Here is a 23100-nt window from a genome sequence, read left to right as displayed (position 1 = left end):
CACTTTGTAGACCAGGCTGGCCTCGAACTCAGAAATCTGCCTGCCTCTGCCTCCCGAGTGCTGGGATTAAAGGCGTGCGCCACCACGCCCGGCTAAAATACTTTAAATTGGACCTTGGAGCTAACCTGGGTGTCTCCATCTTGGCAGACCCCAGCATGCTGGACTTTGACAGAATAAAAGCTCTTCACTTTTGCATACTATTTGAGTCTAGGGTATCATTCTTTAGCAAACCATGGACCCTTACACCCGCAGTGGGCTGAACACTCCTCCATCAATCACTAATTAAGAAAATGTTTCACAGACTGGCCCACAGTTCAGTCTTAGGGAGGCATTTTTCTCAACTGAGGTTCCCTCCTTTCCGATGACTAGCTTGTGTCAAGTTGACATAAAACTAGTGAGCACAATGCTTTATGAAAAAGGTCAGAGAGAACAAGGAGTGGGGAGGAGGATAGATTGGGGGTGTCTAAGAGAAGTGGGAGTTTAGAGACGGGGCTGGAGATGCTCGAGATATGTTGTATACGTGTATGGAACTATCAAATAATAAATAAAGTTAAAATGGAAACAAACCAAACAACGAAAGGGCAGGGGACAACACCAGTGAGTATGTGATTAGCATTTCCTCAGAAGCTTGGTAGAAATGCATGAATAAGCTTAGTAGGTGGTCTGAGTTATTTCTGTGTGGTTGGAGACCAACGTAAACCAAGTCAGGAGGAAGTGGCGTGACACTTTGCTGAGAGATCGGGTCCTGATTATCACCCGGAAAGAGAAGTCGTGGGCTGGCTCTGGAGATTAAGAACCGAAGGACAGCCCTTACTGGCCGGTCTCGGAATTAAACTTCAACAGGAATGGCAAGTTGAAGATGCATTCCGGGGAAAGTATGTTAACAAGGGGCATCATTAATTCCCAGTTCTTGATCTTGTTCTGTCTTGGTAAGTCTCAGGGGGGAGCAGGGCGGTTTGGGATGGGTGGGTGGGTTGGAGAGGCGGGTGGAATTGGTAAAGACACTGAGGTAGCTGGTGAGTCCAAAAGGAGAAGGGACTGTATTTCACCAAGTGAACGGATGTGCAGCATGTTGGATGCTTTACACACATTTTCCCCTTTTCTCCAAATCAGTAGGTTCTGAGCTTCTCAATGGCTTTCTGCCAAATGAATGAGACTCTTTCTTTTGTATTTGGTGTGTGTGTGTTTCTATGTGCACACATGTGTCCTCCTCCTCATGGCCAAGGAAGACATTATATAGAGAGCCAAAATGGTAAATGCTGGTGCTCAGGACCCCAGACAATGGGATGATAGTGCCCGCAGTTAAGGTGGGTTTTCCCACCTCGACTAGCCTAATGTAGACAGTCCCTCATGGGCATTCTTTTTTTTATTTTTTTTAAGATTTATTTATTTATTTATTTATTTATTATATGTAAGTACACTGTAGCTGTCTTCAGACACTCCAGAAGAGGGCATCAGATTTTTGTTACGGATGGTTTTGAGCCACCATGTGGTTGTTGGGATTTGAACTTGGGACCTTTGGAAGAGCAGTCGGTACTCTTAACTGCTGAGCCATCTCACCGGCCCCCCACCCCACCCCATGGGCATTTTTTTTTTTTTTTTTTGGTTTTTCAAGACAGGGTTTCTCTGAATAGCACTGGCTGTCCTGGAACCCCCTTTTTAGACCAGGCTGGCCTCGAACTCAGAAATCCGCCTGCCTCTGCCTCCCGAGTGCTGGGATTAAAGGCGTGCACCACCACGCCTGGCTCCCATGGGCATTCTTAGAGGCTAATCTAATCTAGGTACTCCCTCACGAGCACGATCAAAGGCTTTTCACTTAGGTCATGCTAGATCCTTTCAAGTTGACAATATTACACACACATATACATATATATATATAGTACATAATAATGTATATTACATGTGTTGTATGTATGTCATGTACGTCTAATGATATATTTTTCTATAAATAATGTATGTATTTATATGTATAATTATATAATATTGGATTTTCAAGACAGGGTTTCTTGGTGAAGCCCTGCCTGCCCTGGAACTTGCTCTTTAGGCACCTCAAACTCAGAGCTCCACCTACCTCTGCCTCCTAAGTGCTGGGTCTAAAGCTGTGAACCATCACCCATCACCACAAGGCTGTATAAATATATTCATATATAAATCTCTCTCTCTCTCTCTCTCTCTCTCTCTCTCTCTCTGTGTGTGTGTGTGTGTGTGTGTGTGTATGTATCTGGATTCCAAGGATATAACTGATTGTCAGATTTATGTAGCACACACACACACACACACACACACACTCAGGAATAGGCTTTCTCCTTCCACCATGTGTGTTCCAAGTCAGATCATCAGACTGACAGCAGGTGCCTTTACTAAGTGAGCCGTCTCTCTAGTCCTGCTGTAAGTTAGCAGATGGAAGAATTCTTCTGTAGAATCTTTAGAATCTTCTAAGTAATACGAAAGATCTGTCCTTGAGAGTCTAGAAAAGAACACCCAGCCTAGACATCTTGATGTCAGCCTCTAGGAGCCATGTGACGCCCCTCTTCTGGCCACTGCAGGCACTGCATGCCTGAAATGCAAGCAAAGAACTGACTTGCAAGATAGATGATAAGAGAGAGGACTTACAGCATCAGACACCGTGAGGCATCTATTATTTTGTTACATTTCTTCATTTACATGGTTCCCAGGGAGCAGGACGATATGTCGTATACAACTCTTAAGTTTTACTTTCTTCCAGGGTCCTTTGACAAACTCACCTTGAATATCTGGCCCAGCTCCGTGGTTCCCACCAGAGGCAATGTGATTCTGAAATGTATAGCTCAGATACAAGATGCAAAGTGTGTTATTAAAAAAGAAGGTATTAATTTGGATGTCAAGACACGAATTGATTTTTCAAAGTGGTCATCTGATTTCAATCGAGTTATGGGATGGACGTACACACTTGAGTTCCATCTCACAGAGTTAGAGCAGAGTGATGCCGGATGCTACACCTGTGAATGCTATGGGAGTGAGAACCCTGATGAAAAGTTCAGTGTTGAAAGCCTATTATTGGTCACAGGTGAGGAGGGGCTTCCTTGAAGGACACTTGTCAATCTCTCAAGGGGACAGAGGGAGGGAGAAAAGGGTGTTTATCTTCAGAGCGGTTGGGAAGGGCGGGGGCAAAAGTGATAGAAATGAAAACTTTTCGTTATTGCTTTTATTTTTGTATGTGTGTGTTGTGCATGTGTGTGTGTGTGCATGTCTGCATGTGTATGGACACCTATGGCTGGGGGGGGTATGTGTGCACATATGCATGCATGCATGTAGAGCTTGGAAGTGATTAATTGTTCATGAAGATGGGATCTCACAACCAAACCATGGCTCCTGGGCGTGGTTACTTTTGTTAGCCAGTTAGCTTTGGGGGAATCCTTCTTCTGAAGTTGGAGTTACAGGTAAGTCTAGAAATTAAGTAGCGTATGGGGATCCAAACTCTAGTCCTCATGCCTGGAAAGTATTAGGATAAGAAATCATTAAGTTTGTAGGAAGAAATAAAAGCTGAGAATTTACATGGCCTCGAATAATAAATTAAATAAATAATAAATTAAATAAAGTACCCACTTTATTTAATGCCAGAGGGCTGTAGTCTCTCGTTCCGACCATGCCGTGATCAGGGCACAGGACCCCGTCACTCAGTGACCAAGGTTCAAAAGAACATAGATTCCATGCTTTCAGCTGAGGTTTTAGTAGCTGGTGGTAGTGAAGGGGGAAGACAGAATCCATAGGGCAGCCATAAAATGGGTGAGTGAGTGTGGTAATCCACCTGTAAGCCCAGCTTTAGAGGGCAGAGGCAGTGGGTACTCTCAGGTAAGCCAGCTGGTGAGAGTAACCACGTCCAAGCGCTATGATGTGATCATGAGATCCTGCCGTGTGGAATAAGGTAGAAGAGCAATTGAGGAGGATTCTGACCATGTCACTGTCCAGACTCAATATGCATGCACACATATGAGGTTAACTGCTTCCTTACCCTGGTTTTGAGACTGCAGAACTTATTGTATCTTTTTTTGCAACAACCAAGTGTCTGGGTTAGGGGGATCTGCTGCTTTCCTTCTACAGCCTCCAAATAGTTGACCTTCTGGAATCTTGAGCTTATCTTAGGGCCTTGGGTTGTTTCTTTGTTTTCAGGGGAACACTTTTTCAACAGCAAATACTCTAACTACTAAGCAATCTCCTTAACCTTAATGCCTTAGTTTTATCTGAGACTTAAAGGAAGAGGGGGCAGGGAAAGTCTCCATTTTTAGCTAGACACTGTGGCTCACACCTATGATCCCAGCACTCAGGAGGCAGAGACAGATGGATCTCCGCGTGAGCTCCAGGCCATCTTGGTCTTCATAGTGAATTCCAGGATAGCCAGGGATACACAGTGAGACCAGATACATAGTAGGACGGATCAGACATCATGAGAAAAGGGTGCTAGTATAACCCAGGCCTTCCTCTCCGTGACCACAGGATTCTTCTCTCTCAGGACGTTTACCTAAGCCTTCCCTCCAAGCTCACCAATGGAGCAATGTGACATCAAATGAGAATGTGACCCTGCACTGTCAGAAGCCAGATAATGTGTCTGAATACAAAATGTTCATGCTATTGAAGGAAGGCAACCCTGAACCTATACAGGTTCAGAGTTCAGAAAGCAACCGTGCTGACTTCTTACTGCATGATACAATGCTGTATGGCACAGGAAGTTACAGTTGTGTCTATCATGAGAAAACAGCACCTTTCTGGGCCTCGCATCCCAGTAATCACATTGAAATCTTGGTGTCGGGTAAGTTTTAAATATTCTCCTCCAGGCACATATATAGCTGATGTGCAGCTGAGTCTCCATGTGGGTCCCCCAACAACTGGAGCAGGGGATGCTGTCCCTAAAGCTGCTTTGTCTGGCCTCAGTGGGAGAGGATGCCCCTAACCCTTGAGGAGACTTGATGCACAAGGGGATATGGGGGAGGGGGGCTTCAGCTTCTCAGAGGAGAAGGGGACGGGGGGGGGACTTTGTGTGTATGGGGGAACTGGGACGAGGTGCAGCAATTGGGATGTGTAAATTTAAAAAAAATAAAAATAAAAAAATCAATATTTTATTGTTACTGTAGAGATAAAAGAAATTGTTTAAGGGGCTGCAGTTAAGCACACTTACTGTTCTGGTAGAGAACCAGAGTTCAGTTCTTGGAACTCAAACAGGCAGCCTACAACCATGTGTAACTCCAGCTCTTCATGGTATCTGACACTCAATTCTGGCCTTCGAGGGTACCTGCACTCATGCACACACCCACATACAGACATACAGACATGCATAGTCTCTCTCTCTCTCTCTCTCTCTCTCTCTCTCTCAAAACTAATAAATCTTAAGAAAAGAAAATTATAATTAAAGGTTATTTAGCTTGAACTCACAGAGACCCATCTGCCTCTGCCTGGGATTAAAGGCATTCCCAAGAGATTTTTAGCGTTTTTTTCCCCTCTTTTCTTCTCTTTTCTCTCTCTTTTTTTCTTTTTTTGGAGACAGTGTTTTTTAGTGTCATAGCCCTCGTGCTCCTAGAACTTGCTCTATAGACCAGGCTGGCCTCGAACACAGAGATTTGCCTGCTTCAGCCTCCTGAGCCGGGATTAAAGGCATACACCACCACTGCCTGGCTGATTTTTTTTTAACATTTTTTTTTAAGATTTATTTTATTTATTATATGTAAGTACACTGTAGCTGTCTTCAGACACTCCGGAAGAGGGCATCAGATTTTGTTACAGATGGTTATGAACCACCATGTGGTTGGTTGCTGGGATTTGAACTCCGGACCTTCGGAAGAGCAGTCGGGTGCTCTTACCCACTGAGCCATCTCACCAGCCCCTGATTATTATTATTATTATTATTTTTAATATGATGTGTTTGTGTGTGGGTATGTACATTTGAGTGCAGCTCCTTCGGAGGCCAGAAGATGGCGCGGAATCTCCTGGATCTGGAGGCTCAGGTGACTGCGAACCTCCCATTGTGAGTGCTGGGAACTGAACTCTGAACAGTTCCTGCTCTCAAAATGCTGAACCTCTCTCCAGATCTTATTGCAGTTCCTGAGATAGATTTCCCAGTTTCTATAATTACGTTGGTTGTTTCCCTGACTGACATGAGTCGTGTTTCTCCTTTCTACCTCATTCATGTTTGGGATTTGCTGTTTTGCTAAGGTGAACATGATCAATTCTTTTCTAGTTACTGATTATAATCTGTATATAATAACCTTGGCTAGAAGCTATTCACTTTCAGGGATTGAAATACTATTGCATCCTTCTGTTGCTTGTTATGCTGAGAGGACTAGTGTTAATTTTTGTGACTTCATAGTTTTTCCTTTTCAAATTTTAATATTATTTCTATGCTCTGTTGTCTTAGTATTTTAACTATGATTCATCATGGACAGGCTCTCTTACTTTATTATTTATTTATTTATTTATTTTTGGTTTTTCTTTTTTCTTTTCTTTTTTTTTTTAAGATTTAATATTTATTTATTTATTTATATGTGTATACACTGTAGCTGTCTTCAGACACTCCAGAAAAGGGCATTAGATTTTTGTTACAGATGGTTGTGAGCCACCATGTGGTTGCTGGGATTTGAACTCAGGACCTTTGGAAGAGCAGTCGGTGCTCTTAACCGCTGAGCCATCTCACCAGCCCCTATTTTTGGTTTTTCGAGACAGGGTTTCTCTGTGTAGCCCTGGCTGTCCTGGAAATTACTCTGTAGACCAGGCTGGCCTCGAACTCAGAAATCCACTTGCCTTTGCCTCCTAAGTGCTGGAATTAAAGGCGTGTGCCACCACGCCCGGCTTATTTTTTTATTTTATGTATATGAGTACACACTGTAGCTGTACAGATGGTTGCAAGCCTTCATCTGGTTGTTGGGAATCGAATTTAGGACCTCTGCTTGCTCTGGTCGGCCCTGCTTGCTCTGGTCCAAAGATTTATTTATTATTATACATAAATACACCGTAGCTGTCTTCAGACACACCAGAAGAGGGCATCAGATCTCATTACGAGTGGTTGTGAGCCACCATGTGATTGCTGGGACTTAAACTCGGGATCTTTGGAAGAGCAATCAGTACTCTTACCCACTGAGCCATCTCACCAGCCCGTCAGGCTCTTTTCTCGTTTGTACATTTACAACCTGGTGTTTGGATATTCATTTTCTTCCCTAGATTTAAAAAAATATTTTACTCCCATCCCATTGAATAGGTGTTCTATGTTTGTTTGTATCTCGACTGCTTCTCCTGTTCTACAGATTTGGATGCTCCATCTCTCTGCTGATCTCAGTTGTGTGTGTGTGTGTGTGTGTGTGTGTGTGTGTGTGTGTGTGTGTGTATGTGTGTGCTATTATTCTTTCCATTTATCCTGACACAGGGTATCCTGTATCATTCAAAGTCCAAGCTTCCCGCTGCCTCAACTTTTCAGTACGTCTACACTTGGGCTCCCCCTCACCACAGCTGTCTTCCGCACAGAAACTATAGCAGGGTGCAGGTTTCCCAGACTGTAATTATTCTGTTTTCTGGATCTCTAGAGTATCTGAATCTCTTTTTTTTTAAATATGTATTTATTTATGTATTATATGTAAGTACACTGTAGCTGTCTTCAGACACTCTGGAAGAGGGAGTCAGATCTTGTTACGGATGGTTGTGAGCCACCATGTGGTTGCTGGGATTTGAACTCAGGACCTTTGGAAGAACAGTCGGATGCTCTTACCCACTGAGCCATCTCACCAGCTCGAGTATCTGAATCTTTAAGTAAGCTCCCTCTCAAAACGTGCCTGGGTATGATCCTGTAAGGTACAGAGAAGGAGTAGGGAACAGAGGGCTTTTGGGACAGTTTATACTTCGACAACATGGACATCTGGCATGGACCAAGATGGCTAACTGGACATCCAGGAGACCTGAGTCAACAACAAAAACAAAAAAAGGTTGACACTGAATGTCCAGAAAACCCAAAAGTAAACAAATGATGTAATCTGCTATACAACTATTTAAGACAGGATGCCACTTTCCTGTGGTTCTGTATAAATATGACCTTGAAGTCAGAGACAAGAGCCTTCACCCTGTGTGTGTGTGTGTGTGTGCGCGCGTGCGCGTGTGTGTGTGTGTGTGTGTGTACCTGTAGGCTTGCATGTTTACCTCTGTGTGGTCTTTGTGTGCTTGTCTGTGTGTGTGCCTCTGCCTGCCTATGTGTGTTAGCATGTGCCTGGTCACCTGTCAGCACGTGGTCGCCTAGTGATCTGTGTGATGGTAAATAACATGTCATATCCACCCACAATTCTCTTCAACCTTTAGGTCTCCTGTGACCCTCCTGTACTCCTGATTTCAGAGTTTGGATGTCACAGAGAGAAAAATGAATTTCTTTCCCAGTGTTGACCTGTCACGTGGGATCCCTTGCCCCTTTGCATGCCCCACTGGCCTTACGTTTGTGAAATGCGTAGTTTGCTCTGTGACTCGGGCAACCGATGTTTTGCTTTAACCAAGGCTTACGTGGTGAATGAGTCTTCGGCTTTTCCTCTTCTGGAGAGAAGCCAGTCAGATGTCTCCTCTCTCACATTTAAGTTTCTGTTTCTGTGGAGTTTTCAGAAGTCTTCTGATTTTTTTCAGATTGCTTTTATGCTTTAAGTTTCATCCATATGTATAATGAAATGTGTGATTATACCCAGCCCCCATTCTCTTCTCCCATGTCTTTAAGTATTTTCAGTGTGTGTCTGTGTGTGTACACATTTGTATGTGTGTGGCCATGAAAGCCAGAAGAGGTATCAGATCATATGGAGCTGTAATTACAGGTGGTTCTAAGATATCTAACTTGGGTTATGGGTCTTCTGAAAGAGCAGTACAAGCACTGAACATTTCTGAGACATTTCTCTAGGCCCTGTTTTGTTTTGTTTTGTTTTGTTTTGGTTTGGTTTGGTTTGGTTTTTGTTATAAGCCACTAAATTCAATTAGTGCTGCCTCTATGTGCACAGATATTGTGCCATCCATTGCAATATGGGAAACCTGCAAGTGGTCATGCACTCCAAAAAGAGTGGCTCCCTCTAATCCTGGCAACTATCAGCCTCCAACAGCTGGTCAGTAAAGGATGAGATCTTCTATCCATCTATCTATGCCAAGATTTAGGCTGGCTTGATCTTGTGCAGGTCCAGTGTCAGTAACCATAGCTGTTGTAAGTTCCCGAGGGTAACAGCTGTGTTATGTATGTTCAGAAGAGAGCATTTTGCAGAACTCCTTCCCATCCTTTAGCGCTTACATTCTTTCTGCTTCTGCTTCTTCTGTGATGTTCTCTGAGCTTTGGTTGTGGTGGTGGTGTTGGTAGACATAGTGTTGTTGTTGGTGGTGATGGTGGTGGTGGCGGCGGCAGCGGCAGCAACGGTGTAGGTGGTAGTCATCATAAATGTCCCTGTTTGAGCGTTCACTCTATCACTCTCAGTCCTCCGATCCACTGCTGCCCACTACAGAAAGAAGCCTTTCTGATCCAAGTTTCACATACTTTCTTTAATAATTTCTACTTTCCTTTTACTTTATGGGTATGGCTGTTTTGCCTGCTCAGATGTCTGTAAACCAACTGCATGCCCAGTGCCTGTAGATGCCAGAAAGGGAGATCACATCCCCTGTCCCTGAAACTGGAGTTTCAGGTGGTTGTTGGCCACTACTTAGGTACCTGGGTCCTCTGTAAGAGCAGCTGGTGCTCTTAACTCCTGAGCTGACTCTCCAGCTCATCTTTCATCTTTTATGATTTCTTCTTCTTCTTCTTCTTCTTCTTCTTCTTCTTCTTCTTCTTCTTCTTCTTCTTCTTCTTCTTCTTCTTCTTCTTCTTCTTTTCTTCTCCTCCTCNTCTTCTTCTTCTTCTTCTTCTTCTTCTTCTTCTTCTTCTTCTTCTTCTTCTTCTTCTTCTTCTTCTTCTTCTTTTCTTCTCCTCCTCCTTCTTCTTCCTCTCTCTCTCCTCTCCCCTCCCTCCTTCCCTCCTTCCCTCCTTCCCTCCTTCCTTCCTTCCTTCCTTCCTTCCTTCCTTCCTTCCTTCCTTCCTTCCTTCCTTCCTTCCTTCAATTTATATCTTAATTGCAGTGCCCCCTCCTCCTGGTCCTCACACTCCTCCCCTTATCCCCCTTCCCCTCTCCTCTGAGAAGGTGGAGGACCCCTGGATACAAGGCTAGGCACATCATTTCCTACTGAGGTCAGACAAGGCAACCCAGTTAGGGGAATAGGATCCACAGGTGAACAGCAGTCAGGGACAGCCCTTGCTCCAGTTGCTGGGGGACCCAAATGATTTCTAGTGTTCTTCCTCTTTTTCATTTTGGGATAGAGGTGATTAATTGATGTCTGAGTCTTCTTATTTCGGGTATCACTCACCCAATCACTCATCCATAGCTTGGAAATAGATGTCCTAAAGTCATGTTACTTGAAGCCATTACTATAAGGGTTACCCTGTTCCAAGAGACTTTCAGGGGACCCCCTGCATATGAAAGGCATTTCTGCCATCTGGAAAAAGCCAGCCTTACACCCAAATCCATGGGAATTCTCCAGTGTCCTGCATAGCTTCTGTCTATTCCTGGAGTGCAGGTTGGAATGCACACCCTGCTCTAACAGGAGTGGTAAGAATAAGTAAAATTTAGGGATAGAATGAATGTGACATTGGAAAGATTTGTGGAATTTTGGAGACCTGAGTAGCACTAAGTATTAGAAGTGGAAGCAGAGAGGTGGCAGAGGAGAGTCTCAGGCAACGAAGGAGGTGATATGCTAGCAGTGGGACCATGCAAACCCTGAACCTATGAACTCAGGGTCTGAGCTCAGCCAGAATCTCTGGGGTGCTCCTCAGAACCAAGGATGGTAATGAGGTGCCTCTCAGCAGGCACCTGTACCTCATTCATGACTGTTTTGCAGATCCAAATATTGACCAAACAGACACAGATCCAAATGTTGACCAAACAGACACAGATCGAAATGTTAACCAAATAGACACGGAGAACAATGGTAAGTGGTTCAACACGCCCACTCTGAGCTTTCATCTCAAATGTTCTGTTTCCCTCCTGGGCTTCCTGGTGGCAGGTGGATGTGTTAGATCCAGACTGATTTTTGCTTCCCTCCAGATTTGCTTCTCAAACCCAGCCTCAGTGCTTGGCCCAACTCAGTAGCATCAGAGAATAGCAACGTGACCCTGCAGTGCGAGAGCCCCATCCCGGGCATACAGCTTGTTCTCAGAAAGGGAGATGTTGTTTTGGATTCCAGGCTTCCACATCATCTGACACAGAGGACAGCTGAGTTTCGTCTGACTAACCTACGGCTGGAGGATGCTGGATATTACACCTGTAAATACTATCCAAAGAAATCCCCGGATAGAATCTCACGTGACAGTGACAGTCTCTTACTATTGGTCACAGGTGAGGAGAGGATGCCTCAGAGTACAGACAGGGTGCGTGTGGAACCAAGGGGATGGAGGTAGGGAAGAGGAGTGTCATTCAGGGTTGGTGAGAGGGCTTGGCTGGTAGAAAGAAGCTTTGGCTGCCATATCTAACAACCCAAGTTATGACCCACACGGTAGAAAGAGAGCTACCCACAAATTGTCCTGAGACTTTTGCATTCCTGCTCTGGTATGTCACCTTCCCACTAAGTAAAATAAAATTGTAATTTTGAAAGAGGTGTCATCTGAAGAATTGGGGAGTTGGGGAGAACATGAGTTTATAAGGACAAAATCAAACGCCCCACTTTTCCTGACAGCTGTAGGAGTTAATAATAATAATAATAATAATAATAATAATAATAATAATAATAAATCTCTATTCGGCACTGGTCCCCACACATTATAACTAAACTATTGGCTATGGCTAGACTCTGGAAGAGCGAAGGTACCGCCTGATGAGCCCACCAGTTTCCAGCATATAGCTCCAAACCTGTAGTCACACAAATGGCTCTGATTAGTCTCCGTGGGTCCTCAAACAAAATGAATGGAAATGAATACAAGAGAGATTTATGGGAATGAGGAAGGTGTTGGGGGTAGTGAAAATGGTCAGTATGTAATGTGTACATGTGCAAAATGTCTAAAAACAAATTTAATTAATAAAAATATGTCTGTTGAGAGTTAGGATAGACTGTAGGAAAGTTAAGCCTCGGCAGGACCCTTGCAGGTCAAGAAGAATGAATAGGATTCCAGGCTTTACCCCTTGCCCTTGGACTTCGTTTCTCTTACAGGACACTTGAATAAGCCTTCCCTCCGAGTCCATCACTCCGGCCTGATAACCACAGGAGAAAAGGTGAACCTACAGTGTCAGAAGCCATACAATTTGACAGACTATAAAATGTTTGCTCTGCTAAAGGAGGGAACTTCATCACCCATACAATTTCAGAACTCAGAAAGTGATACAGTGGATTTCACTCTTCAGAATGTGACGGTCAACGATACAGGAAGGTACAGGTGTGTGTACCTTCAGATAGAACCCCCTTTCAGAGCCTCGCATCCAAGCAACCATCTTGCAATCTCAGTGGCAAGTAAGGATTTTATCATGGCAAGAGGATTTGTTTTTGAATAATTTATTATTATATTATTATTACAATATATTTATATAATATGCATTATATAATTATATAGCAGTTACATGTTATACAATATACAATATTATATGTTACATATTATATATTGTCAATATTATATTATATGTTACATATTATATATCATATACTACATATTGTAGATTATATAAATTATAATATAAATAATATATAATGTATTATACATGATATAAATTATATGTAGTACAAATATATAAAATATATGCATTCATTATACATAGTTATAATACAAATATAAATATGTATATATAATATGTGTAATCATATTATATATAAAATATATAATTATATATTTATGTAATATTCTATATGATTATGTATAGCATGATTATATATGATAAATAATATTTAGTATAATTTATGTGTTATATATAATAATAACAATAATCTATTATTATTATTATTATTATAGTTTATTCCATAATTTTATTGCGTCATCACCTGTACTCTTTCTTCCTCTCACTCTCTCTCTCTGTTTTTTCAAGATAGGGTTTCTCTGTGTAGCCCTGGCTGTCCTGGAACTTACTTTGTAGACCAGGCTGGCCTTGAACTCAGAAATGCACCTGACTCTGCCTCCCAAGTGCTGAGATTAAAGGCGTGCACCACCACTGCCCGGCATTTTTCTGTCTTTTACAAAAGATCTATTTTGTTTTTGAAAATTATGCATATGTCTGTGTGTAGATATATGCACATGAATGCGGGCAGGACAGGGCACTGGCTTCCTTGGAGCTGGAGTTACAGGCAGTTTTGAGTTACCTGATATAGGTGCTGGGAACTGAAATCAGATCTTTGCCAAGGCCTATATATTTAAATGTTTTCCCTCAGGCCTATGTATTCAATTGTAGATATAGGGATCTGGTCTCATTCTGCACACGAGAGTCCAGGTTTCCCGGCATTGAAGATGGTATCTTTTCTTCAATGTGAAGTTTTGGCATCTATGTCGAAAAGTGGGGGGTCGGGGGGGTGAGGCTGCAGCTGTATAAGTTTATATCTGGTTATCTGTTGTGTTCCACTGTTCTTTGTGTTTCTTTTGTTCTATTACCATATTGTAATAGCTCTTCTTGAATGAAGCAGAGATTCATAATGCTCCAGGGACTCAGATACCAGGCAAAGTTCGGCTATGCTCAGTGTGGCTGATCTGCCATGGATTTTAGTGTTCTGTGACTATGTTTTGCTTATAAAACTAATTCTTAGAGTATCAAAGGAGATGAGGGGAAAGGAAATCAGGGAAGGTATAGCTGTGAGGTAAAAGAAATAAAGGAGAATAATAAAATAAAGTAATAGCATAAATAAAGGAGACGAGCTAAGGCAGTCTGGTTGTTCGAATGAGAATGGCCCCCACTGACTCATGCATTGAAATGTGTGGTTTCCAGTTCATGGAAGGGCTTGGGAAAGGTCAGGTGGTGTGGCTTTGTTGGAGAAGGTATGTCATGGAAGATGGACTTTGAGGTTTCAAAATCCCAAGCCGTTCCCAGTCAGCTCTCTCTGCCTCATGCTTTTGGGTCAAGATGTAAGCTCTCAGCTACTGCTCAGGCGCCATGTTGTCATGCTCCTCGCTCTGATGGTTATGAACCCTAACCCTCCCATACTGTGAACCCCAAATCAAGTACTTTATTTTATGAGTTGCTTTGGTCATGGTGTCTTAAATATTTATTTATTTATTATATGTAGTAAGTACACTGTAGCTGTCTTCAGACACTCCAGAAGAGGGCGTCAAATCTTGTTACGGATGGTTGTGAGCCACCATGTGGTTGCTGGGATTTGAACTCGGGACCTTTGGAAGAGCAGTCGGGTGCTCTTACCCACTGAGCCATCTCACCAGTCCTGGTCATGGTGTCTTATACAATATTAGAAACCCTAGCCAAGATGAGCAGTATTAGTTAGCCTTGACTGTGACTTGACTCAGCCTAGAGTCATCAGAAATAAGAGGCCTCAACTGAGGAATTTCCTAGGTCAGATTGGTTTGTGGCCATGTCTGTGAAGGATTGTCCTAATTATTTATCAATGTAGGAAGGCTCATCTCACTTTGGATGACACTACTCCTCATGCAGTTGGTCTGGAACTGCATTAAAAAAAAAAAAAAGCAGCTAAGCATAAGGCAGAGTGAGTGAGAAAGCAAGCCAGAATTTACGGTTTCTTTTTTTCTTTTAAAGACTTATTTTATGTGTATGAGTATTTTATTTGTGTGTGTGTGTGTGTGTGTGTGTGTGTGTGTGTGTGTGTATACACCACATTCATGGTAGGTACCCAAGGAGGTAAGAAGAGGATGCTGAAGCTCCTATAACTAGATTTATAGATGTTTGTGAGTTACATGTGGGTGCTGGGAATTGAACCCAGCTCCTCTGGAACAACAGCCAATGCTCTGAACCACTCGGCTCTTTCTCCAGCCCTTTTCCATGATTTTTACCTTTAGTTCCTGCCCTGACTCCCTTGATGGTGGATTGTAACTTACATGATGAGATAAACCCTTTCCTCCCCCAGGCTGCTTTTGGTCAAAATGTTTTTACCATGGCAACAAAAAACAGCAGAATAGACAGAATGTATATACAGAAAAGAGGTTTAAAAAAAAAAAACTCCACTCATTTCCAGTCTCATAAAACCCTACATTTTACATTCAAGGATTAAAACTGCAAAGAATGGACAGCTGCCCACTGGCCAATGTCCAAGTGGATGGAAGAAAGTGCGATCCTGTGGTCCTCTTGGTGAGGAAAGATGCTCCTTACAAAGAGCGTGGGTCATCTTCTCTCTTTCAGATTCCCCAAGTGCTGTATCAGAATGTCATACCAAGAGCAATCTCATCCGGCTGGGAATATCCGCCGTGTTTCTGCTGTTTATGGCAGTTTTCCTGGCTGAAGCCTGGTGCAGTTAGAAGGCGTCACTTAACAGACCCAGGTAAAACAACAGACTTTCCCAATGTCACTGACTGTTGGGTCGTTAGGGGGAGTTTCTGACCACCAAATTAATGGAGCTATAATTGAGAAATAAAAAATTACCAGGTATGGTGTTGCACATCCTTAATCCAAGCGCTCAGGAAGCAGAGGCAGCTGAATTTCTATGAGTTCCAGGTTAGCCTGGTCTACAGACTGAGTTCCAGACCATTTAAAGGTACATTGCAGGATTTTGTCAAAACAAAACAAAACAGGAAACAAAAACAGTAAAAAAGAAATGACACATTCTGCTATGATATAATTAAGTTTTGTTAATTATATATTAATCAACATGGAAAAAAGAATTAAATAGTTAATTGTGTATTAAATAGCTACACTAATAATTAAATGATCACCACAAAGCAGCTAACGAACCTTCTTATGAAGATTTAGCTTTATAGAAAACTTCCATTATTCATTACTGTCACTGCACTCTACTTTTGATCATTCCAGGGAGTTATCTAAACATTTGGCTTTACCGTGGAGACTTCTCATGGTTTTCCACATGGGCACACATATCATTTTATGTAGTGTAGATTATTTTACCATGTTGCGTTATCTGATTTGTTTTAGGCATAGATATATTTAACATATCTAGATTACTAAGCAGTGAAATGTCTTTTCCCATAAAATGTCAGCCGAGGCCTCAGATTGTGAAATAAGAAGTTGCCCATGGGGCTGGAGAGATGGTCCAGGAGTTAAGAGCATTGACTGCTCTTCCAGAGGCCCTAGGTTCAATTCCCAGCATCCACATGACAGCTCACAACTGTCTGTAATTCCAAGCAAGACCTGACACCCTCACACGCAGGCAAAACGCACATAAAATAAAAATAAATTAATTTTAAAAAGAATACACAAAAGGTTGCTCACAAGCACTTGTAACTTTAGCCCCAGGGGATCTAATATTCTGTTTTGGCCTCTGTAGCACCCCATTCTTACATGCACACATCTATGATCCCCCAGTTACAGGGTTTCTGTGTGTAGTCCTGGCTGTCCTGGAACTCACTTTGTAGACCAGACTGGCCTGGAACTCCAGGAGTCTCGCCTCCCTCTGCCCCTTGAGTGCTGGGATTAAAGGCATGTACCACCTCCGAGCAGCTAAAAAGCCTGTTTTTAAAGTACCTTCTACCTACTGTAGCTTTCAAATATCTCAAGTTGGAGAGGATGGGAAACGGAGTAAGGACTGCCCCCCCCCCCGAGTAGAATCTATGTTTGGAGACCCTATAAATTAATATTTTTCAAGTAGTTGGTATGACTTAGTGGGTAAAAGCACTTGTTGGTGGATCTGGTAATCTGAGTTTGATCCCCAAGGATCCATGCGTAGGAAGAGAAAACCAATTCCCACAAATTATTCCCTGATCTCTAGACCAATAATGTAGCAACCATGTGTGGCCACACATATACATGCACGTGTTCACTTAAAATAAAACAAAAGAGTTAATAATTCTTAACCAAATTCAGGTCTAATCTTCTTTACCCTCAGGCCCTACAGCACCCCAGGGCCACCATGAATCATTGGTCAAAGTGGACGAGCTGCTCTTCAGGTTTTTGTGAAGCCTGTACTGCCTGCCCTTTGAAAACTATCCTGGAATGGGGTGACGGCGCCATCTCTTCGTTCCTTATATAGCACAGAGGACAGAACTCAGCACAGATGCTCACCGGATACCTCACCGTTTTACAACTACTACACTGAAAACTACAACCCTATTTTTCCCTACAGATAGAGCATACTGCCTCGAGCACAAACCAAAGCCTAGGTACTGTGGATCTGTTTCTGAGTTCATAATTATGTTAGTATGATCCATAAGGCTTTATTTTATAATTTCTTTAGAATGTATTTTGTGTGCCATCCCGGGTAGCCTTGGCACTATGTATGTAGTATGCAAATTAGGTACTTTATGCAGTATAGACTACATGTATCTGATATACAATTAATTGTAATGCTTTTGATAAATTGTTGGGTTGATGCTTTGTTCATTGTGTGTGTGTGTGTGTGTGTGTGTATGTGTGTGTATGTGTGTGTGTATGAGTGTGTGCATGTGGAGGCTAGTATCATATATCTTTCCTTTTATTACTCTTCACCATGTTTTAAAAACTTTGTGTGTGTGTGTGTGTGTGTGTGTGTGTGTGTGTGTGTGTGTGTGTGTGACATATGTACAGGTGCCCACTGCAGTCAGAAGAGGTCATCAAATCTCCTGGAGTTGGAGTTACAGGAAGTTGTGAGCCACCTGGTAACGAACGCTGGGAACTGAACCCAGGTCCTCTGAAAGAGCAGCGAGTACTCTTAACCACTGAGCCCCCCCACCTCTCTCTATCCCTCCATCCTGTTTTCTGAGGCAAGGTCTTTCACTGAACCTGGAACTACTGATTTGCCTAGACTGGCTGGACAAGAAGCCACAGACATCTTCCTGTCTCCCTCTGCCTAACAGAGGGTTACCAGGACATTTGGAACATCTGACTTCTTATGTGGATACTGGGTATAAGAACTCAGGTCCTCTCCACAGTCAAACATTATGTGGAGAGAGAGCTGTGCGAGGCCTCCATTAGGCCCCTCTCTTTGAAGCTCTGGGAACCCAGTGGAAGAAGGATTGTGGGAGCCAGAGGGGTTGAGGACACCAGGAGAACACAAGATCTGTGGGATCAACTAAGCAGCATCCATAGGGGCTCACAGAGACTGAAGCAGCAATCTTGGAGTCTACATGAGTCTGTGCTAGGTCCTCTGAGTATGTGTTATGGTTATGGGTTTGATATTTTGGGCAGACTCCTGGCAGTGGGAGTGGAGGTGTCTCTGTCTCTTTTGCCTGCTCCTAGGATCCTTTTCCTCCTATTGGGTTTTCCAGCCTGCACCACCACCGCCCGGCTTGGTTTTCTTTATGATGTCTTTTTAATGCTAAGAAATTTGAACTGCAGTAAATACCAACAATCAAAGACACATTTTCTTTAAAGGCTAACACTTTTGGGGGCTGGTGACATGGCCAATCAAGTAAAGGCACTTACCACCAAGTCCAGCGATTGGAGTCTGATGCCTGGAAAGAGATAATTGACTCTTACAAGTTGTTCTTTCCCCTCAGCACATCTCGTCCGTGTGTGCATGGACACGTACTAATTAAAAATATATAAATCCGGGCGTGGTGGCGCACGCCTTTAATCCCAGCACTCGGGAGGCAGAGGCAGGCGGATTTCTGAGTTCAAGGCCAGCCTGGTCTACAAAGTGAGTTCCAGGACAGCCAGGGCTATACAGAGAAACCCTGTCTTGAAAAAACCAATATATATGAATGAAACCAACTTCTGTATCCTATCAGTTGAAACTACCGCCTTAAACAGGAGGGCTGTCAGTCTCACCTAGCAGAAAACCACACGTAGGGCTGGGGAGGCTGTTCGCTTGGTAGAATACTTGCTGCTCTTTTAGAGGCCCCAGGTTCAGCTTCCAGTAACCACATGCTGGCTCAGAACCACCCATAACTCCAGTTCCTGGAGATCTAACAGTCTCTTTGGACATCCACAGGTACCAGGCATGCACATGATGTACAGACATACATGTAGGCTAGCACTTCCTATCCATGCCAGAAATTTTAAGTGCCTTCATCTTGTGCAGGTAGCCACAGTTGCTGTGAGTTGATGTGCATGGGTAACAGGCCATGCCTCTCCTAGAAGTCAGCATTCGACAGCCTTCCTTCCATTTCATCGTCTTTACCCACTCCTCCTTGATTTGCCTGTGCCCCACCTTTGTGTGTGTGTGTCACATCTTTTTGTGTGTGTTTAGTTACTTAGTAAATTAATTTTATGTATATTAGTGCCCTATCTCCATGTATACCTCCATGCCAGAAGAGGTCATTAGATCCAAGTATAAATGGTTGTGAGCCACCGTTTAGTTGCTGGGAATTGAACTCAGAACCTCTGGAAGAGCAGCCAGTGCTCCTAACCAGTAGGCCAGCCCCTGTCAGAGTCCCATCTTGATCTCCAACTCTGCTATCATCATGCTTCTTGAATACTCACAGTCAAACACTCTTCTCTGGACTTGATACTGCTATTCGCTTACCTTTAAGAGGAAGAACCCCAGGGCGCAAGAACTGAAGAAGCCTGTACAGTGACTTCTGCTCAGCTGGACCCCTGAGCTGTGAGTGAGATCTCTTACCGTCGACCAGGCAGCCCCCTGATGCTTGTGTGTGATGCTTGTGCGTGCTCAGTTCTGCAGAAGTACAGGGATTGCTAAAGACTGAGGGAAGGCATCCAATGAGGAAGCAGGGGTGGGCCCGAGGCCACATTGGGGTTCCCTTCCTTGAGATTTCCAACGAAGACTTATTTCCTTGTAAAAAATTTATTTATTTACTTACCTACTTTTCCAGAAAGACTCTTATTTTTAATCCGGTGTGTTGTACAGGCCTATCCTATGTGCTCAACTGCCACTATCTTTGTGAGGTCAAGAAGAAGAGGTGGGGGGGGGGCTGGAGAAATGGCTCAGCGGTTAAGAGCACTGACTACTCTTCCAAAGGTCCTGAGTTCAAATCCCAGCAACCACATGGTGGATCACAACCATCTGTAATGAGATCTGATGCCCTCTTCTGGGGCATCTGAAGACAGCTACAGTGTACTTATATAATAAAGAAATCGTAGAAGAAGAAGAAGAAGAAGAAGAAGAAGAAGAAGAAGAAGAAGAAGAAGAAGAAGAAGAAGAAGAAGAAGAAGAAGAAGAGGTGGGGAGGGTCATGGCATTCTCACCTGAGTATCTGCTACCTCAAACTAGCTTTATGCAATTCTGACTTAATTGCACATGGCTTAAGTTGGGGGCCAGAAGGATATAGGTTGGGAAAGACTATTGAGGTGGCACCGTCTATGCAGCCATCACTCAGGAAGTCCTCACCATGCTGGGTGAAGATCTTACAGTGTGGCTGCTTTAAGGTCACTCATGCTCCTGCCCACAACCCTTCATCCATTCAAAAACTAAGTCAAAAGCCATCATGACTAATGTTCAGTCATGAAGCTCGAAATGCATTTGGGGGCCTGTGGCTGTGGCTTTTGTTGGTAGAGCGCTCGTCTAGCAAACACAAAGCCCAGGGTTCAATTCCCAGCACTGCCTAAAGCTTATGTGGTGACACATGTCCGTAATCCCATCAGGGGGTGGAAGCAGGAAGACCAGAAGTTCAAGATCATCTTCAGTTACATGGTGATTCTGAGGCTGCCCTGGGCTACATGAGATCCAGCAAAATAAAATGAAAGTAAAAAAGAGAAACTCTCTGGGCTCTGTCACTTTTCCTCAGGAAGGAGAGGCAGTTCACCTCTAGTAGGAAAGGAGTATCTAGTGACTATCATATATGACTCTCAATTTACACAAATCTCAGCTCAGTATAAACCCAGCAAGCCCAGTGTTAGGCCCTTTGGAAATTACTTGTGTAAGGCCTGAAATTTGAGATGGAAAAGGACCAAGTGAGTCAAGTCCCTGAAGGGGTTTATAGGAACATGTTGCAACAGATAGCGTCAGTACATTTCCTGAGAATGAATGTGCGAGGAAGGAACTGAGCAGCCACCTCAAAACCAACCCTGCCTACTTGGAGAGACTGATGCCCTGGCCACATTCTTCTGCTGATAGTAGACCTGCCGAAGACCTTCGGACCAGCCGCTGAGCCACCATGATCTCTAGGCTCCTTCCCCTTCTCTGCCTCCGTAAGTTGTTCGGGGTGGGACACTCAGTTTCCAGGAAATCATAAAGCTGGTGAGATACTTGGGTGGGGATTGAAGCTAGAAGTCACACCAGATCAGTGTCCTGAGTGCTATCATAGGACAAACCAGAAATTTCAGTGAGTTCACTGTACATGTTAGGGCAACACCAATGCTCAACATGTAGTAGACAGAGATGGGGAAAAGATAGGGGCTGGGGCTGTAGCTTTGTCAGCAGTGTTTACCAAGTGTACGTGAAGCTCTGGTTCCATCCCCAGTACTGTAAATCAAGGATAGTGACATGGAATATGCAACCCCAGTACATGGCAGATAGAGGCAAATAAAATTTGAAGATCTTTAGCTAAGTAGGGAGTTTAAGGAATGCCTGGACTACATAAACATCCCCTCCCCTTAACACACGCACAGACAGACACAAGCAGATAGAACAGAGATATAATGTAAAGGAATCAAAACTAGGAATTCTATGTGCTGTTGCTAGCCAAGGTTGAGTCAGCAGCGCACTATTTCTTTTATATGAAGCCAACTTGTTATGACTGAGATAGGACAGGGACCAACCTCAAAAAGACCTTCTTGTTTAATTATTTTTAAAATTTGTTGAGCCGGGCAGTGGTGGCGCACGCTTTTGATCCCAGCGCTTGGGAGTCAGAGGCAGGCGAATTTCTGAGTTCAAGGCCAGCCTGGTCTACAGAGTGAGTTCCAGGACAGCCAGGGCTACACAGAGAAACCCTGTCTCAAAAAGCAAAAAGGAAAAAAAAATTGTTGAGATCTTACCGTGCAGCCTTGGTTGACCTCACTAGGTAGACCAAGCTGGTCTTGAACTTACAGAGATCCTCCTGCGAAATGCTGAGGTTACAGGTATGTGGCACCATGTCTAGCTCTTTTTAATAAATAAATAAATAATAACAACAACTACAATAGATGACAGATGTTATTAAATAACTTTTCTTAGCAAGGTGTAATCTCAGCTCTGGAGAGGGGGTGATCAGGAGGATCAGAAGTTCAAAGTCACCTGGTTACGTGGTGAATTTGAGCCCAGCTGGGTTACGTGAGACCTTATATAAAACAATAAAATAAAGCATGCACCGTAGAACACCTTTAATCCTAGTCCTGAGGAGGTAGAGGCAGGCAGATCTCTGTGAGTTTGAGGCCAGCCTGGTCTACATAGCAAGTTCCAGGCCAGCCAGGGCTACATAGTGAGACCATCTTGACCCACTCCCTATTTATTTATTTATTTATTTATTTATTTATTTATTTATTTTTGGTTTTCTGAGACAGGGTTTCTCTGTGTAGCCCTGGCTGTCCTGGAACTCACTCTGTAGACCAGGCTGGCCTGGAACTCAGAAATCCGTCTGCCTCTGCCTCCCAAGTGCTGGGGTTAAAGGCGTGCGCCACCACGCCCGGCTGGCATTTTCTTTTCTTTTCTTTTTTTTATGGTATGCTTCACAGATTTGCATGTCATTTCTCAGACTACACTCACCTCTGCATCATTTCAGCTTTAGTAAGTGTGTGTCTTCTTGATTAATGACTGATGTGGGAGGGCTCAGACCACTATGGGTGGTACCATCCCTGGGCAGGTGATCCTGTGGTGGATGAGACAGCAGACTGAGGAAACCTTGGGGAGCAAGCTAGGACTCAGTACCTCTCCATAGTCTCTGCATCAGCTTCTGCCCCCAGGTTCCTTTCCTGACCTCCCTCAGCGAAGCAGTGTGATCTGAGGGTTGTACACTGAAACAAACCCTTTCCTCCCGTGTTTTAATGCAGCAATAAAAACTGCAGTTAAGCCGGGCATGGTGGCGCAGGCCTTTAATCCCAGCACTTGGGAGGCAGAGGCAGGCAGGCGGATTTCTGAGTTTGAGGCCAGCCTGGTCTACAGAGTGAGTTCCAGGACAGCCAGAGCTACACAGAGAAACCCTGTCTCGAA

The 23100-nt window shown here is 43.6% G+C and overlaps 2 protein-coding genes across 2 annotated transcripts in view; both read left to right on the top strand.

The window, feature by feature from the left end:
• The window catches only part of Oscar (osteoclast associated Ig-like receptor), a 51948-nt gene extending 34905 nt beyond the window's left edge, over positions 1–17043 (top strand). The window contains exons 4-5 of the mRNA XM_021219596.2: positions 15330–15468; positions 16987–17043. Coding sequence (XP_021075255.1) covers positions 15330–15445 — 116 coding nt within the window. The 3' untranslated portion in view covers positions 15446–15468; positions 16987–17043. The remainder of the gene's footprint in view (positions 1–15329; positions 15469–16986) is intronic.
• Positions 17044–21130: 4087 nt separating this feature from the next.
• Positions 21131–23100, top strand: part of LOC110336852 (T-cell-interacting, activating receptor on myeloid cells protein 1-like) — a 14029-nt gene continuing 12059 nt past the window's right edge. Inside the window, exon 1 of the mRNA XM_021219595.1 lies at positions 21131–21164. Within this exon, the coding sequence (XP_021075254.1) occupies positions 21131–21164 (34 nt within the window). The remainder of the gene's footprint in view (positions 21165–23100) is intronic.

Source organism: Mus pahari, chromosome 19 (assembly GCF_900095145.1).
Source record: "Mus pahari chromosome 19, PAHARI_EIJ_v1.1, whole genome shotgun sequence".
Taxonomy (NCBI): Eukaryota; Metazoa; Chordata; class Mammalia; order Rodentia; family Muridae; genus Mus; species Mus pahari.
Note: the sequence above shows the minus strand (reverse complement) of the source record. Positions and strands in the feature narration are given on the sequence as shown.